The sequence below is a fragment of the Rutilus rutilus genome (assembly GCF_951802725.1).
Source record: "Rutilus rutilus genome assembly, chromosome: 3".
Classification (NCBI taxonomy): domain Eukaryota; kingdom Metazoa; phylum Chordata; class Actinopteri; order Cypriniformes; family Leuciscidae; genus Rutilus; species Rutilus rutilus.
Window position 1 is genome coordinate 59,634,006 of NC_140211.1, and position 17,948 is coordinate 59,651,953.

Consider the following 17,948-nt stretch of genomic DNA (forward strand, 5'->3'; position numbering starts at 1 on the left):
TATACAGCGCTTTATACAATACAGATGGTTTCAAAGCAGCTTTACAGTGATAAACAGTAATGATCAATTCTGCTGTAAAAAGACAATAGTAAACCGTAATTCATAATTCAGGTGAAATCAGCTCAGTGTTTATTCAGTTGTGTTCAATAACTGTATAAAGATCATCAGATATGAAATGATTTCAGTTCAGTGGCTCTTGAGGAAACAGTGTGTGTTGTTGTCGTCTCAGCTTATCGTCTAGAAGGAAGTAAGAGCATTAGCGTTCCTGTTAAACTAAACTTTGTTGCATCATCTGCAGTCTTTTTATGACTATAATAACTTTAATCGCTGCAAATGTCTGTCCACGGAGTGCCATAGGAAATTCACACTTCAGTTTCTCCTTCTCAGATATTCCAGAGGCCGGCGGACGAGAAGAAGACTTGGCTGGACGCTCGCAGCTTCTGTCGAGTCATTGGTGGAGACCTGGTGAGCTTCCACTCTCCGCGAGAACTCAGCAAGTTACCGTGAGTGTTTCACACGGATCTAACTCTCTGTTATTATGTGTCGGTCAGTACAACATGATGATTATGTAGAGAACTCCACGTATGAAGGTAAACGTGTGTGTGTTGTGCAGGTATTCGAACGCAGACACGGCGTGGATAGGCTTCAGTATGCTGAACAGTGATTCGGGTTTTGCGTGGACTGATGAAACTCCTGTGAGTGTCTCTCATTATACTGAAGTCAATGTAATCTGCAAAGTCTAATATATAATATGCGACTGAAACGGTGGAGGAAAGAAGGCTGGAAGCATTACCTGTAATCTGTGACCTTTTTCTAAGCTCCAAAGACCCCAAGGTTTAGTCGCATTAATGCGTAAAACCACGCAAAGTCACGCATACTGACGGGCAGAATATATCGTCAGAACACTGAAAATATCCTGATTATTACATGACCCGAATAAATAAACATGCAGATATATGTTGATTTATCTTACAGCTTCTGGTTAAAAAAATATAACTGTCCACTTTATCATAGCAACTATCTACTGTGTGAATGTGTGCTTGCATCTGTTTTCAGTCTGATTTTGAGAACTGGGGTTACGGAGAACCCAACAACTACAACAACCTGGAGCACTGTGCAGAAACGTCCTTCAGTTACGGACGCAAGTGGAACGACGTGGCTTGCGAAACCTTGAAAGACTGGATTTGCCAGATACCAATAGGTACACATGCATGGATCTGTCAAATAGATCTGCGTATTAAATCTCAGAGTCTAAATGCACACTTGCCACTTGTTGTAATGCACTGATGTGGTTCTGTGTTCTTCATGTGGGGTTAGGGTTAGGGTTAATGCGCACAAAAATGGTAAATGCACCTACAATAATCCAGAGGAACAGACTTGGACACATTTACCGCTGGTCTGCATATTTTATTGGATAGACGACAGGACGCCTATTGTCCAGGCATGAAGTGTTTCTCAATCTCAGTGATTATGCAAACTCACACTGCAACTGAATAATGAACTCAGTGTCCAAAAGAGCTACGGTTTAATGGTCAGAAACTAGTGTAACTAAATGCTGTTTTGATTTATATTCTGATGAAACTAGTCCCGTACAACATGCACATAAACTGAACTCGCAGCCATGTCACCCTGTAGCCCAAGACTGGTTGCCCACTGAAGCTAAGCAGGGCTGAGCCTGGTTAGTATCTGGATGGGAGACCTCCTGGGAAAACCAGGTTGCTGCTGGAAGAGGTGTTAGTGAGGCCAGTAGGGGGTGCTCACCCTGTGGTCTGTGTGGGTCCTAATGCCCCAGTATAGTGTCGGGGACACTATACTGCCAAAAGAGCACCGTCCTTCGGATGAGACATTAAACCGAGGTCCTGACTCTCTGTGGTCATTAAAAATCCCAGGATGTCCTTCGAAAAAGAGTAGGGGTGTAACCCCGGCATCCTGGCCAAATTTGCCCCTTGGCCTCTGTCCATCATGGCCTCCTAATCATCCCCATATACTGATTGGCTTCATCACTGTCTCCTCTCCACCAGTAAGCTGGTGTGTGGTGGGCGTTCTGGTGCAATATGGCTGCCGTCGCATCATCCAAGTGGATGCTGCACATTGGTGGTGGTTGAGGAGATTCCCCCCTTCCATATGTAAAGCGCTTTGAGGTCTCAGAAAAAGCGCTATATAAATGTAACGAATTATTATTATTATGAACTATAACGCTTTTTCACTGTGTGTTCAATAGGCACAACTCCGAAACCTGCACCGACTTCTGCAAGCCAAGGTTAGTAACTGCTTCATAATCATAATTCATTAGCATGATCTCTTTTCAGGTATTTCCTAACCCCAATTGTAATGTTTAGCCCTTCATTATATTAAGATGTTATGTAATTATTATTAGATAATTATTAGATACTTAAGGAGAAACCCCCACAGGCCGCGTCCACACCGTAGACTGGTTAGGTTTTATTTAGTGTAACATAATCTGTGGATAATGCATATCTAGAATAATCGACTGGGACTAAAACACATCGGCTCATTAAATGCAGAGCAATTTTTAACACCACTTACTCTAACTTAAAGCAAGACACTACAGGCAAAAACAGTTTTTACATGCAGAGGCCAGGTTTGAGATGCTGGGTTATTTGGCGTTTCATAAAGTGTTGTTTTAAACTAGTGGAAACATCCAAAACACACTTTTAACTGCTGCTTTTATGTGCACTTGATCTGTTTGCATTACAATACAAATCTGTAAAGGCCGTCTTCTCCAAATGAGTTTTATCTTCACTTCAGCAGCACTTATATATTATACATATTCCTATCCATATTGTAAAGGGGTTTAATCATATATAATTTGCCTGGTTTTATACAACATAAAAAATAAATGGTGAAAATGTTTTTTTCTTCTCTCTCTCGCTGGTGACAGTATTTTCAGATTTATGGAGTGATAAAAAGAGAAGTCCGAGAAGTTTAACCAAATTTTGCCTAACCTGGCTTAATCCAGTGTTCAGATTTCTGTTCTGGACGTTTATGCAAATTAGTGCATATTTAATTATGAGATATACTGAGATAATGCCTCAGTTGCATATTTGAATATAACATTTCAGAAAACAGAAAACATTTTTTTTTTTTTTTGCAAATGCGATCAGTTGCCAGCTCCTGCTCACTATCTCCGGTCATGCTATGGAATAGAGTTTCATTTGTGGAACAGGTTGTAAACATTGTCAATGCAATGATGTCAGAGTTATCATGACTATAGTGCAGATCACACACTCACAGATGAAGACAGTGCTAAGTTATGCTGTTTTTATTCCGCAGTGGAATATAACATGACATCTGATGGCTGGATCCAGTACAACGAGAGTCAGTACTTCATTAATGAAGACCTCCTGCCTATGGAAGAAGCTCGCGCGTTCTGCAAGAGGAATCACGCCGATCTCGTCGTCATCACTGGCCAAACAGAGAGGAAGTTTTTATGGAAGCAGGTCAATTACCGTGATTCCCATTAATGCTATAACATTATTGCATGATCGTTCAGTAGGGTTATTGACACTGTTTTACAGATATTGAAGAAGTCAGAGGGTCAGTACTACATCGGGATGAGACTGGAGTTGGACAAAACATTTAAGTGAGTATGAAAGCGTTGGATACATAGTTATTATGCAACAGATACTTTAGGCATTGCTTAAAGGGATACTCCACTTTTTTCGGAAATATGCTCATTTTACAACTCCCCCAGAGTTAAACAGTTGAGTTTTACCGTTTTAGAATCCATTCAGCCGAACTCCGGGTCTGACGGTACCACTTTTAGCATAGCTTAGCATAGATCATTGATTCTGATGAGTCCAGTAGCATTTCTTTCAAAATGACCAAAGAGTTTCAATATTTTTCCTATTTAAAACTTGACTCTTCTGTAGTTAAACCGTGTACTAAGATCGACGGAAAATGAAAAGTTGCGATTTTCTAAGCCTATATGGCTAGGAACTACTCTCATTCCGGCGTAATAATCAAGGAACTGTTGAAGAACTGTGATATGACGCAGCGCCTGAAAATAGTCCCCAGCTCGGTAACTTCTTCCAACGTGACCGGGACTAAGTATGTCTAACCTATTAGACCTATTTTCAGGCGCTGCGTCATATCACTACGCCTGCTGCACCCATGGTACGGCCGCACAGTTCCTTGATTATTACGCTGGAATGAGAGTAGTTCCTAGCCATATAGGCTTAGAAAATCACAACTTTTCATTTTCCGTCGATCTTAGTACACGGTTTAACTACAGAAGAGTCAAGTTTTAAATAGGAAAAATATTGAAACTCTTTGGTCATTTTGAAAGAAATGCTACTGGACTCGTCAGAATCCATGATCTGTGCTAAGCTATGCTAAAAGTGGTACCGTCAGACCCGGAGTTCGGCTGAATGGATTCTAAAACGGTAAAACTCAACTGTTTAACTCTGGGGGAGATGTAAAATGAGCATATTTCTGAAAAAAGTGGAGTATCCCTTTAATTTAAGTACATTTACGCTGGTTTTATAATATTTTTTTCTTTTTCTATTTATAGCTGGGTGGACGGTTCACCTGTTGTATATACATCATGGAATCAAAATGAACCAAATTTTGCCAATAATGATGAGAACTGTGTGACCATGTACAAGAGTATGGGTAAGACTCCTCATCAGTGCTGTTCCTATGTAGAGTAGTATGTCAGAGTGGCTTAAAGCAAGGCTGTTCAATCCTTTTACTCCAACCGGCTTCTGGAAGCCTCTATTAAGCCTAAAGACCTTGATTAGCTGGTTGAGCTGGGTTTAGGAGTGTTTTGACCACTGGATGACACTGTGCAGTAGTTCACACCCCTGGTCCTGGAGAAACCCCAGGTTACGTTCACATGACAACAATGTTCTAAAAAACGGAGAAGTTTTTCCCTTGCGTTTTTCTCGTACAGACGACGGCGCTGTCAAAATGATCCCCGATCACATGAATCCGCTTAAACGAATAAAAACGCTGCGTTCTGCTGCCTGGCCAGTAGATGGCGATCTCACTTTGTATCATGTTCAAAAGTTTGCGCTTTCAGGTCCCCAAAAAAACATAGTCATGTAAATGAACGGCCAAAACGCATACAAAGTTTTTTAGTTTGGAAATGGTGCCATGTGATGTCTCTCTAATCAAACATGGCTGATTCAACTCATCAGCTCGTTAGTAGAGACTCCAAGGCTGTGTAGACATAAACTTCCCTAAGCACTTCCCTGCTGCCATTTTAAAGTGCGCTCAACTTCGTCAAGTAGACGAAAGAGGTGTATTTAGACATCTCTAGGAAATCATCTAGGAAACGAGTCTACTCAATATGTACACTTCAATATCGTTTTTATTAGGGATGCACCGATACCGATACCAGTACTCGGGTGTCGGTTCGATACTGTGCTCATGTACTCATGCCGTTCACATATAATAATAATAATAATAATAATAATTCATTACATTTATATAGCGCTTTTCTCTGCACTCAAAGCGCTTTACATAGAAGGGGCAATCTCCTCAACCACCACCAATGTGCAGCATCCACTTGGATGATGCGACGGCAGCCATATTGCGCCAGAACGCCCACCACACACCAGCTTACTGGTGGAGAGGAGACAGTGATTAAGCCAATCAGTGTATGGGGATGATTAGGAGGCCATGATGGACAGAGGCCACTGGGCAAATTTGGCCAGGATGCCGGGGTTACACCCCTACTCTTTTGGAAGACATCCTGGGATTTTTAATGACCACAGAGAGTCAGGACCTCGGTTTTACGTCTCATCCGAAGGACGGTGCTCTTTGACAGTATAGTGTCCCCGTCACTATACTGGGGCATTAGGACCCACACAGACCACAGGGTGAGCACCCCCTACTGGCCTCACTAACACCTCTTCCAGCAGCAACCTGGTTTTCTCAGGAGGTCTCCCATCCAGGTACTAACCAGGCTCAGCCCTGCTTAGCTTCAGTGGGCAACCAGTCTTGGGCTACAGGGTGACATGGCTGCATATTGCGTCTAAAAACCCGTGGAAAGCGTGGCCGTACCGCTTTCTCCTTCTTTCCAAAGGCGCTTGCGTTCCCGTGGCGTCTGTGATTGCTATGCAACCATGAACATGGACACACCGAGCGCCTGGAAAGATCGCGACCAAATCGCTTATTATGTGAAATAACCTACATTTGAAATAACGAATTTGCACGCGCAAAAACACATATGTGAACGGCCCCTGATGGCAACATGACATTAGGCTAAGCTCTCGTCAGTTGAGCAGGTAGTCGGAGGAGTAATGTCAGCCGTTTGGAGATATTTTAAGCGATGATGATAAAAGTAGAGCAGACTGAAAACTATGCTCTGCTAAAATGTCAAGAGGAGGGGTGAGAAATAGCACCTTTAACACAAGCAATTTGATTATACAAGTTGTATATTTACTTTGTTACAGTCAGAAAGGGAAAAACATCTGATGAAAATAAAACATTGTTAGAAGAACTGTAATGGTAGCAAGTACTCATATCGGTACTTGGTATCGGCAAGTACTCAAATGTATAAGTACTTGGTCTGAAAAAAAGTGGTTTTGGTGCATCCCTTGTTTTTATATTTTCTCCAACGGCCCAAGCCTACATACAGTTCTATAGAAAGGTGCGCAAAACAAATTTTTTAAGAAAATTAAATGTAAATAGTGAAGCAGCTCCATTGCGGATTTCAGTGGTCAAGGGCTTGTTGTGCTCCATTTAAACACATTTCAAGGGTTCTGCCAGTGATGGGCACTCATGCAACTTATGCAATGACGTACATCCAAATGAACGAGACGGAGGGAAGTTAGCGAGGGAAGGGCATAAAAAAAGCCCAGGACCTCGAGACGTCAAACACGTGCAGTGCAGTCAAGTTTTCTCAATACGTTAATGGGTTGTTGAGATACCTCATGTCCCAAACATTAGATTAAATACACTTGATTGATAATAATCACTGATTATATAATAATGATTGATTTCGATAGATTGATCATAATTGATTGCCTTTGATAAGGGTTGTTTAATGGGTATATGTTAAATGTGGAAAAAACAGTTTCAGTTTTTCCAGTCTTTAATGTCATAAAGAGCAACAATAAAGGCAAAGTATGGCTTAAGGTATATGGACGACAAGCAATTTGGTTGACAGTATACTTTAGGTTTATAATGGGTATAGTTTTATAAAAAAAGTTTTATAAAAGCTTAAAGCATCAATTCAGTGTTCTCATGCACCAACATTATGTCATCTATTTGCCAAGACATACTCTATGTGATTATAAAGTTTTTATAGCTGCATTATCCTCTATTCTCTGCACAAAGTATTAGTTTGCACAAAGTGCAAAGTATCCTCTGCACAAAGTATCCTCTATTCTCTGCACAAAGTATTAGCAATATGTTTTTTTTTTAAAAGGATTCTGGAATGATGTCAACTGTGGTGTGGTGTTGCCCTCTATCTGTAAGAGAAGTGCCAACTTTGTCAACGCCACCATGTCGCCCTCCACTGTGCCACCAGGAGGCTGTACTCCAGAATGGACCATGTTTCAGGGCAGAGTGAGAGTCATTTCATCATACAAACATAATTGGCCGGTTTCACAGACAAGGCTTAAGCTAGTCCCAGACTGAAATGCATGTTTGAGCTGTTTTAGCTGAAAGTAACTGGCACTGAAATATCTTAAAGGAGTCATAATGTAGAAATTTCACTTTTCCACGAGAATCAATGTATGTTATGATTGCATAATGATTATACACTGGCCGGGAAGCCGATATTTAAAAGTGAAGCGTTTGTTTACCTCGGGGTTTGTAAAATAGGCCACGTGCACGCGCACGAAAAAACGAGATTTTGATTTCTTCCCCTTCTTGACGTCAAGACGGGGGAGGATATACCAAATATGGACACCGCAAACCTATGCCGCGGGAAGCCCGCCCCTCTCCCCCTCTCCCCCTCAGATTCAGTTTAGTTGACTCGAGAAAGATGGAGAAATCGAGTGCACACCTGAGATGCTCTGTGGGTGACTGCCACAAACAACATGCAAATGTGTTTTATCTACCAAAAACGGACGAAACTATCAGGGAACAGTGGATGAAATTCATTTTTAATGACGCTGTCCCAACAACTCTTTCAAGTGGCGTATCGTTAGGTGTGTGTGCTAAACATTTTACACCGGAATCTTTTACAAATTTGGGGCAGTATCAGGCGAACTTGGCCTCGAAGCTCCGTTTGGGAAAAGGTGCCATCCCAACCATCAGGGACTTGCCAGAAATTGAAAAGGTAAGACTGTGTTTTTATTGCTCTACTGTGGTTAACAAATAGCAGCTAACTGCTAATGCGGCTATTGTATGTAACGTTACCTTCGAGGTAAACACGGGGAATGGACTCTACGAATGCTAGCCACATCTTTCCACTTTGTTTTACACTAGCAGCTAACGTTACAGTAGTGATGGTACAGGAGTCCATGCTCAGTGGCTAAAACTGTTTAAATGCAAGTATGAAAACAATATACCACTAAACATTATTAGCCAAACTCATGCAAAACATGCAGTTTGAAAATAGCTTTCAGTTAGTGGGGCTTCTGTAAGAATGTATCTGGCAATGGTGTATTTTTTCTTTTTTCTTTGGTTGTGATTACAATTTCACTAACAATAAGTACCGTCACATTTATTGAGCTATTGCAGTATTTTGTCTATGTTTTTGTACCACTTGGAAGTAGTAAAATACTTTTTTTTTTGCATTTGAGTCATTTTTTTTTTCAATCAACGCGCCCCTCATTTGCATTATTATAATGACCGTCCACGACAGCCAAAACATCGCATCAGATCTCGCGAGACAATAATGCCTTTAGAAATAAGGGTCTGAGGGGCTCTGTGTTGATTTTTTTTCCACTTTTCTTTTTTAGAAGTGCCTAAAATACTATAATAGAGCATTTGGGTATCCAAGGTAACACAACATTATGACTCCTTTAAAATATGTCAGTGCCATTGACGTACTGTCTCAAGATGCACACCAGTAATGTTCTTTTTTTCTAAGGCACATTATAAAAGCTACCTAAATGTCCTTATTGAACTAATCCTGGCTTAAAGGAGAAGTTCACTTTTAAAAAAACTTTTGCTGATAATTTACTCACCCCCATGTCATCCAAGATGTCCATGTCTTTCTTTCTTCAGTCGAAAAGAAATTAAGGTTTTTGATGAAAACATTCCAGGATTTTTCCCCATATTATGGATTCCAATGGGACCCAAACGGTTCAAGGTCCAAATGACAGTTTCAGTGCAGCTGCAAAGGGCTTTAAACGATACCAGACGATGAATAAGGGTCTTATCTAGCGAAACGATCGGTCATTTCAAAAATAAATAAAAAAGTTTAAGTTTTATAAGCACAAATGTTCGCCTTGCTCTGGTCTGTGATGCGCGTTCGTGACGTCACGTAATACGCAATTACGTTGAAAAGGTCAAGTTTGATGTGTTTACAAATGTGCGGGAGGAGGACCATATACACATTTTAAAATGTATTTGTGTCAGTTTAACGTTTAAAATGCCCATTCGTGTGCGTATCCTAGGTGCTTTAATATTAAAAAGCCAAAAAGAAAAATTTTCAAGCATGACCTTTTCAACGTAATTGCGTATTACGTGACGTCACGAACGCGCATCACAGAACAGAGCAAGGCGAACATTTGTGCTTATAAAACGTAAACTTTTTATTTATTTTTGAAATGACCGATCGTTTCGCTAGATAAGACCCTTATTCATCGTCTGGTATCGTTTAAAGCCCTTTGCAGCTGCACTGAAACTGTCATTTGGACCTTGAACCGTTTGGGTCCCATTGGAATCCATAATATGGGGAAAAATCCTGGAATGTTTTCATCAAAAACCTTCATTTCTTTTCGACTGAAGAAAGAAAGACATGGACATCTTGGATGACATGGGGGTGAGTAAATTATCAGCAAAAGTTTTTTTTAAAAGTGAACTTCTCCTTTAATTAAGCCCTGTCTGCGAAACCAGGCCTACATTACCAGGCCTGCATGAAATCTGCACATTCTAATTCAAAGCACTTGTATTTTCAAATAGTGTTACAAGTATTTTAATACTAAGATGGCGTGGCATAAATCTCGGGACCACTGTATTTCACATGGAGGCAATCTGGTGTCCATTCGGCGTCATGAAGAGCAAGGTGAGCATTACCTTTACATTACATTTACATGCACACCAAAAAGCTGGTTATTGTGAGAAATCTGCTTAAGAAGAGAAAGCGCCTGTTACAAGGTTACATGGTTACATTACATGGACTTGACACACATGCACAGATCACTACCTGATACTACATTTACCATTTTATAAATCAGAATGGTGTTGTGTAATTGTTTTCCCTATTTCAAATGAGTCTGATATTTTTGTTTGTCCGTTTGCTCCAACATGTTGTTCAATTCAATTATTCCTTTTAAAAACTTCACAACCCAGTTTAATTTCAGTCAGAATTACCTTTATTTCCTGTAAGAATCCCCCCAAACCTTTTGTTTTGGCTGTTGGCCTTCCAGTCTGATGCTGTACCATCAAACACTTTTTGTATCATTAGCATACCCCCTAATTGGACTGAACCATTAGCAGTTTTAACTGGGGGGAGGGGGAATAGTAGCTGAACAATTCTTTCCTTTCTTTCCCTTTTCTATTGTGTGGTTAAGTACCCATGGGTTTACACAGATTGATATTTGGGTATATTTTATATGAGACCATACGTGTATCAAACTCTACATTGAGAATTAATATTTTTTTGGGGGGGACAAATCGTTGTATGATTTATGAGCATAGCCCTTCAAGGAAGGCTTTAAGACTGTGTCGACCATTCTGGCTACCGAGGGAATTGACGGCAGTCATTATCACAGCTATGTACTGAGTCTGCCCCGATCCTTTGTTCCTCTGACTCCACCTTGGTCCTCTGAGCCTGCCCTGGTACCCTGTTCCTCCGGCTCCTCCTTGGTCCTCTGAGCCTGCCCTGGTCCTCAGTTCCTCTGGCTCCTCCTTTGTCCTCCGAGCCTGCCCTGGTCCTCAGTTCCTCCGGCTCCTCCTTGGTCCTCCGAGCCTGCCCTGGTCCTCAGTTCCTCCGGCTCCACCTTGGTCCTCTGAGCCTGCCCCGATCCTTTGTTCCTCTGGCTCCACCTTGGTCCTCTGAGCCTGCCCTGGTACCCTGTTCCTCCGGCTCCTCCTTGGTCCTCTGAGCCTGCCCTGGTCCTCAGTTCCTCTGGCTCCTCCTTGGTCCTCCGAGCCTGCCCTGGTCCTCAGTTCCTCCGGCTCCACCTTGGTCCTCTGAGCCTGCCCCGATCCTTTGTTCCTCTGGCTCCACCTTGGTCCTCTGAGCCTGCCCTGGTACCCTGTTCCTCCGGCTCCTCCTTGGTCCTCTGAGCCTGCCCTGGTCCTCAGTTCCTCTGGCTCCTCCTTGGTCCTCCGAGCCTGCCCTGGTCCTCAGTTCCTCCGGCTCCTCCTTGGTCCTCTGAGCCTGCCCTGGTCCTCAGTTCCTCCGGCTCCTCCTTGGTCCTCCAAGCCTGCCCTGGTCCTCAGTTCCTCTGGCTCCACCTTGGTCCTCTGAGCCTGCCCTGGTACCCTGTTCCTCCGGCTCCACCTTGGTCCTCCGAGACTGCCCTGGTCCCCTGTTCCTCCAGCTCCATCTTGGTCCTCTGAGCCTGCCCTGTTCCTCAGTTCCTCCGGCTCCTCCTTGGTCCTCCGAGCCTGCCCTGGTACCCTGTTCCTTCGGCTCCTCCTTGGTTCATCTGAGCCTGCCCTGGTCCTCAGTTCCTCCGGCTCCTCCTTGGTCCTCCAAGCCTGCCCTGGTCCTCAGTTCCTCTGGCTCCACCTTGGTCCTCTGAGCCTGCCCTGGTACCCTGTTCCTCCGGCTCCACCTTGGTCCTCCGAGCCTGCCCTGGTCCTCAGTTCCTCCGGCTCCTCCTTGGTCCTCCAAGCCTGCCCTGGTCCTCAGTTCCTCCGGCTCCACCTTGGTCCTCTGATCCAGCCCTGGTCCTCATTTCCTCCGGCTCCTCCTTGGTCCTCCAAGCCTGCCCTGCTCCTCCGTTCCTCTGGCTCCTCCTTGGTCCTCTGAGCCTGCCCTGGTACCCTGTTCCTTCGGCTCCTCCTTGGTCCTCTGAGCCTGCCCTGGTCCTCAGTTCCTCCGGCTCCTCCTTGGTCCTCCAAGCCTGCCCTGCTCCTCCGTTCCTCTGGCTCCTCCTTGGTCCTCTGAGCCTGCCCTGGTACCCTGTTCCTTCGGCTCCTCCTTGGTCCTCTGACCCTGCCCTGGTCCTCAGTTCCTCCGGCTCCTCCTTGGTCCTCCAAGCCTGCCCTGCTCCTCCGTTCTTCTGGCTCCTCCTTGGTCCTCTGAGCCTGCCCTGGTCCTCAGTTCCTCCGGCTCCTCCTTGGTCCTCCAAGCCTGCCCTGGTCCTCAGTTCCTCCGGCTCCACCTTGGTCCTCCGATCCAGCCCTGGTCCTCAGTTCCTCTGGCTCTACCTTGGTCCACCAACTCTGCCATCAGGGGTCACGTCTTGTTTGTGTTTTTCTAGCTCTTTGAGTTTAGTTTCTTTACCTCTGTTTAGTCCTGTTGCCCTTGGCTACTATTGTTAAGGATTTTTTACATTTTGTTTATTTTGTATTTTTTCTCATCTGTAATAAACTGCTTTTGGGTGAACACTCTCCTTTAATGGATAATACAGAACACTTCTTTCTTTAAGAAGTTTAGAATAAGCCATTTTCTTAAGTGTATGTAAACGTTAATGACTATAAGTGATTTACATTTGTGACTCTTTAAACTTGAACTTGAATTTAATACCATGTTCTTACCAGGCACAACATGCAAATGTCCACACAGAAAACAGAACAGTTCTGCTAAGAAACCAGCCGATCAACAAAATTAATTAAATATGACCTTTTGATTCTGTTTGCAGCATTCCTTACTACTCTAATGCTGCCTTCAAATGATGACGTATGGATTGGTTTGAATGACGTCAATTTGGAGAATAGGTTTTTGTGGACTGATGGTAACGGTGTCAGCTACACAAACTGGGCTAAGGGTCAACCTTCATCACTCCCAGACGGCCCTTCCAGGATGTATGGCTACTTTGATTCAGAGGCAGGTATTCACACCATATTGCTGACAAAGGCTATCCAGTATCTATAAAGATGACCAGAATCATCAGAGTTTCTCTTTTGAGATGAGGGGCCCTATCTCGCACCCAGCGCAATTGACTTTGTACACCGACGCATTTATCAGTCCTATTTTGCACCCGACGCACAGCGGACTTTTCCCTCCACAGACGCACGTCGGTAAATTAGGGAATGAACTTGTGCTCCCGGGGGCGGTTCAGGGAAAAGAGGAGGTGTATTCTGGCGCAAACGTTCCCTGGTGCTATTATGCAGTTCCAGAAAACAATTCCACCACTGACCAGGAGAAACAATACTGTTTTTCTTGTGAAGCACACTTTTTTTTGTTGCATAGAAATGCCTCTTAGAAATCACTTGACTGAACATTTCGATGTGTAACAGTTGTTCTACTTGTGACCAGACAGAGGACACGTGACACAAGCAAATCTGACCGAAAATAATTTTTTATATTTTGTTGTTTACCTGACATTTTTGTCAATAAAAAAAAAAAAAAAAAAAAAATTATAAAAAATCAGGAACACAAAAAATACAAATTTAACTGTCTTTATACGTTTCCATGACCACAAGACACGATACATGAAAGACAGCACGTTCTAAGAAGAACTTAAGGCAAAAGTCATTTCACTCGGCGGCCATGTGCATTTCACTCTATCTCTTTGAATGAGGAAACATCAAATTCTCCAAAGCTGTTCTCCAATTTTATTTTAGGATTAAATTTCATATTTGAAATCAAATCACCAATGAAATCTGACAACAACTGTCCAATAAAATGGTCAAATCATGATAAAAACCACCCAGAAATCACCCAAAAAACCCATATCATTGTTTGAGAGCTGCTAATAAAATTAATACACTCTCTATCACAGCACTTGCCATCTCCAGTATCAAAACACGTACTGCAAAGGAGGGCGTGGATACGGTGCGATGAAGTTAGCCAATCACAGCAGTTTCTGCAAGAGGCCACACCCCTTGAGATTGATTGTTCTTCACAGATTGTTCTTCTACATCCAAATGAGGATGGAAAATTCTAATTTTGCAAATATTGGACTTTTTGGTGCAAAACACTTTGGAAACTTTATAAACTATTGAGAAACATAATTTTAAACGACCCCTTTAAACTTGCCTGTAAGCAGTATTAACAACAGCAAGAGGCAGAGTTTTGCAGTCAGATGTTGTCGAACCTCGTATAATTACAGCAATTTACCTATGTTTGTTTGGTTGGGTTAATTTATCTGAACTCTGTTCCATCCAGAACTGTGACTGTGTCATCATGGTTAGATACCCAGGAAAGATGACAGGTGCGTGGAAAGTAGAAATCTGTGGAGATGAAAGAGGTTTCATCTGCAAGAGGACAACAGGTTAGAGGGGATTATCCATTTATACAATGATTTTAGTTAGTATCATGTTGTCACTTACATTATAACACAAATCAGTAATTGTTAAACCATGTCAGTGCTCATTTCACCTAATGTATGTGACCTGTGTGTAACCTTGGTGTTATAGACTCCCAGCTGCCTCGTCCTGTGACCACAGTAACGCCACAACATTTTTTCACACTGGGAAATGATTCATACAAGGTGCAGATGGAGAAAATGAGCTGGGATGAAGCGAGGAGACAGTGTAAAGCAGACGATGCTGACCTGGCCAGTGTGATGGACTCCATCAGCCAGGCGTACACCGTCCTCAGAGTCAGCAAGCTGAAGGAGCCTCTGTGGATCGGCCTCAACAGCAACTTGGTACACAGTAAACTTTAAAATGCATTACAAAAAAAAAGAGGCAAATTATAAAATGCTAACATAGCATGTGCGTGAGTGTGTAACATGGGTTACAAAGATTTTGCCAAATGACAAATATTTCCTAGATTAACATCCTTGTTGATCCTGGAATAACAGAAGGGGCTTATAACAGAAAAAGAGCCCCGTCCGCCTCATCATGGGAATTAACGGGGCAGAAACGCCACCAGAATTAATAAAAATACCCCCTAAAAATCAAGATATACAGGGCAAAAATGTCTCTGCTATGAGTATTTGTTTTTAATATTTAAATCAGGATGTAGAGTATTTTTCCGAAAATCAGCACGATTGCAAATGTGATATATTGATTTTATACAACAGTTCAATAAACAAGAAGTTAATGTTAGGCGACCTTCATTTTAGACTTAGAACCTTGCAACAGATCCACAGTAGAGCCTCCAGCTGTGTGTGTGAGACCCTATAAAACTGTGTTCAAGTACAGTGAGAATAACTGGTCATCAGATTATAGTTACATTAAAACGATGTTTTATTTCTGAATGGATTACTTTTGGATTACTAATTACTGTTAATATTTTGATAATGGCGCCACATCCAAGGATTCTCTTCGCTTTAGTTGCGTCCCTCCTCTGGCATCTAGTGTAGTCCACACGTTGTTTTGGTAGTTGGTGACTTTTAAAGTAGATCATTCGTCTTCCTGACACAGCCTTATTAATTATACAGGGCGCCTTGGTCATTTTGCACAACCCTATAAGATATTTGACAAAGATCCCTGTCATCGTCCAGCTGAGTTCACTTCTCATCCAATAGTGTCAATCATACTAAGCAAGCCAAAAGGCGACAGTGGCGAGTTGACAGACATGGAGGGGATAAAAAAACATTGGGAAAAGGGTTGGAGGAATAGTTTATGCTTAGGATTCAGGATTAGGGTTAAGAACAGGAAATGTTGTTCCAGGACACATAAAAGATGTTGACTAAATGTCTAAATCATGTTCGCTGCCAGAATGCAAAGACTTGTTTTTAAAGTCTAACAAATTAAATTTGTTTGCTTCAGACAAGTGGCCGTTACCGCTGGGTGGACAACTGGCTTCTGAGATACAGCAAGTGGGCAGCAGGAGAGCCCAAAAACAATTTAGCGTGTGTATATATTGATACGGATGGCGACTGGAAAACGGCTACATGCAACAACACGTATTATTCCCTGTGCAAACGATCCCCAGGTATTTCATTCAAAATTCTGCATGCAATAAATATCTAGATTGTCTTGCACAATTTAACTTGAGAACTGGTGTGGCATTGCTTGTGTGACCATTTCCTTCACATAGTTTGGAGTATAATTTACTTTATACCATGGTCTGTCTTAATACTCGATTCTGATTGGCTGGAAGGTGTGCATTATAACTAGGGTTGGGTATCATTTGAATTTTAACAATTCTAATTCCGATTTCGATTTTGCATATCATTTCCGATTCTTATCAATTCCTCATTTCAGTTCCAATAAGGTAAAAAAAATAAATTAAAAAATTAAACAAAAAACCTAGATATCATTCACATTTAGGGTTAGGGTTATCTTATTGCAAAACATTTAATTGCAGCTGAATATAAAAAAAAAAAATATCAACTGAAAACAGCGCGCAGGTCGTCTCACGCTTGAGTGGTTTGAAATCATATTGAAATGCTTACAAAGGAATCGATAAGAGGAATCGAAATTTTAATTTTATAACAAGTATCCGATTCCTGACCTCGAGTATTCGATTCCAGAATTTAAGTTAATTTTCGATTCCCCACCCTAATTATAACCGTTTAATGCACAAGTAGTTCCAGTTAGTTTAGTCACTGTTCTGCTTAATAAAAATAAAATCGCTTTATAAAATTTAAAGCTAAAACTTTAAACTTTAACATTAAAACAAACACTTATAGAGCAGTACTTATAGTTTTTATTAGTTGACATTCCTTGTTCCTTCCTTCAGACATTGCTCCCACAGACCCTCCTCAGATGCCGGGGAACTGCCCCGAGTCAAAGAAGCGCAAGACCTGGATCCCCTTCAGAGGACACTGCTACGCCTTCATGGCCTCCATGTCTGACAGCTGGGCTCACGCCACAGTGGAGTGCATGAGGATAGGTAGGCATTGCTTGCTGTAGGCATCCACATGAATGCAGTGATACTATATTATGATACTCATTCACTTTCATTTCGAACAGCATTGGAATAAAAGGGTTCATGACGTGGATTTAAAAAAGATATATTTTAATATGTTTCTTACGGTTCACTTATAATGTTAATATACTATATGTGGAAAAATGATTATGTTCAACCCTCATTCTGAGCCTCTGTCTGAAAATGATCCGTGGCTCCTTTCAGGCTTGTCAGTAAACGCAAGTAAGTGTTTTGAAAACATTATCTGTATAAAACTATAATTTATGGACAAATTATTATGAAATACTTTACTTATGGTTTGTGATGCAGCTGCTGTCAGATCCAATACAGTTGCTGCTTCATCTTTCAACAAAAGTTTATTTGCGAACTCTCCATTACGCTGTGCCTCAGCCAAACAAACATATAATCCTCTGACACAATCCGGGACGCCATTAAAAAAAAACATCCACTTTATTCTGACGCTGGGATCTTCTGAAGTCTGTTCAGAGACTCAAACCAGCTGTTTGAACTGGACGAACGTTCTTTCACTCTTCCATTTGTCCTGTTGTCGACAGACTCAAGCGTGTGGAGTAGGTCAGAATCTGAACACACATCTGTATCAGTGTATCAGCGTCAGTCATTATAATCTGAACACACATCTGTATCAGTGTAGACAGCGTCAGTCATTATAATCTGAACACACATCTGTATCAGTGTAGACAGCGTCAGTCATTATTATCTGAACACACATCTGTGTCAGTGTAGATAGAGTCAGTCATAATAATCTGAACACACATCTGTATCAGTGTAGATAGAGTCAGTCATAATAATCTGAACACACATCTGTATCAGTGTATCAGCGTCAGTCATTATAATCTGAACACACATCTGTATCAGTGTAGACAGTCAGTCATTATTATCTGAACACACATCTGTG

At 42.0% G+C, this 17,948-nt stretch overlaps 1 protein-coding gene across 1 annotated transcript in view; it reads left to right on the plus strand.

The window, feature by feature from the left end:
* The window catches only part of mrc1a (mannose receptor, C type 1a), a 38,566-nt gene that overhangs the window by 15,504 nt on the left and 5,114 nt on the right, over window positions 1-17,948 (plus strand). Inside the window, exons 13-26 of the mRNA XM_084405433.1 lie at window positions 388-503; window positions 614-695; window positions 1,057-1,201; window positions 2,222-2,260; window positions 3,295-3,461; window positions 3,540-3,604; window positions 4,535-4,635; window positions 7,400-7,539; window positions 10,051-10,153; window positions 12,906-13,090; window positions 14,375-14,480; window positions 14,626-14,858; window positions 15,928-16,093; window positions 16,844-16,996. Of these exons, the coding sequence (XP_084261559.1) occupies window positions 388-503; window positions 614-695; window positions 1,057-1,201; window positions 2,222-2,260; window positions 3,295-3,461; window positions 3,540-3,604; window positions 4,535-4,635; window positions 7,400-7,539; window positions 10,051-10,153; window positions 12,906-13,090; window positions 14,375-14,480; window positions 14,626-14,858; window positions 15,928-16,093; window positions 16,844-16,996 (1,801 nt within the window). The remainder of the gene's footprint in view (window positions 1-387; window positions 504-613; window positions 696-1,056; window positions 1,202-2,221; window positions 2,261-3,294; window positions 3,462-3,539; window positions 3,605-4,534; window positions 4,636-7,399; window positions 7,540-10,050; window positions 10,154-12,905; window positions 13,091-14,374; window positions 14,481-14,625; window positions 14,859-15,927; window positions 16,094-16,843; window positions 16,997-17,948) is intronic.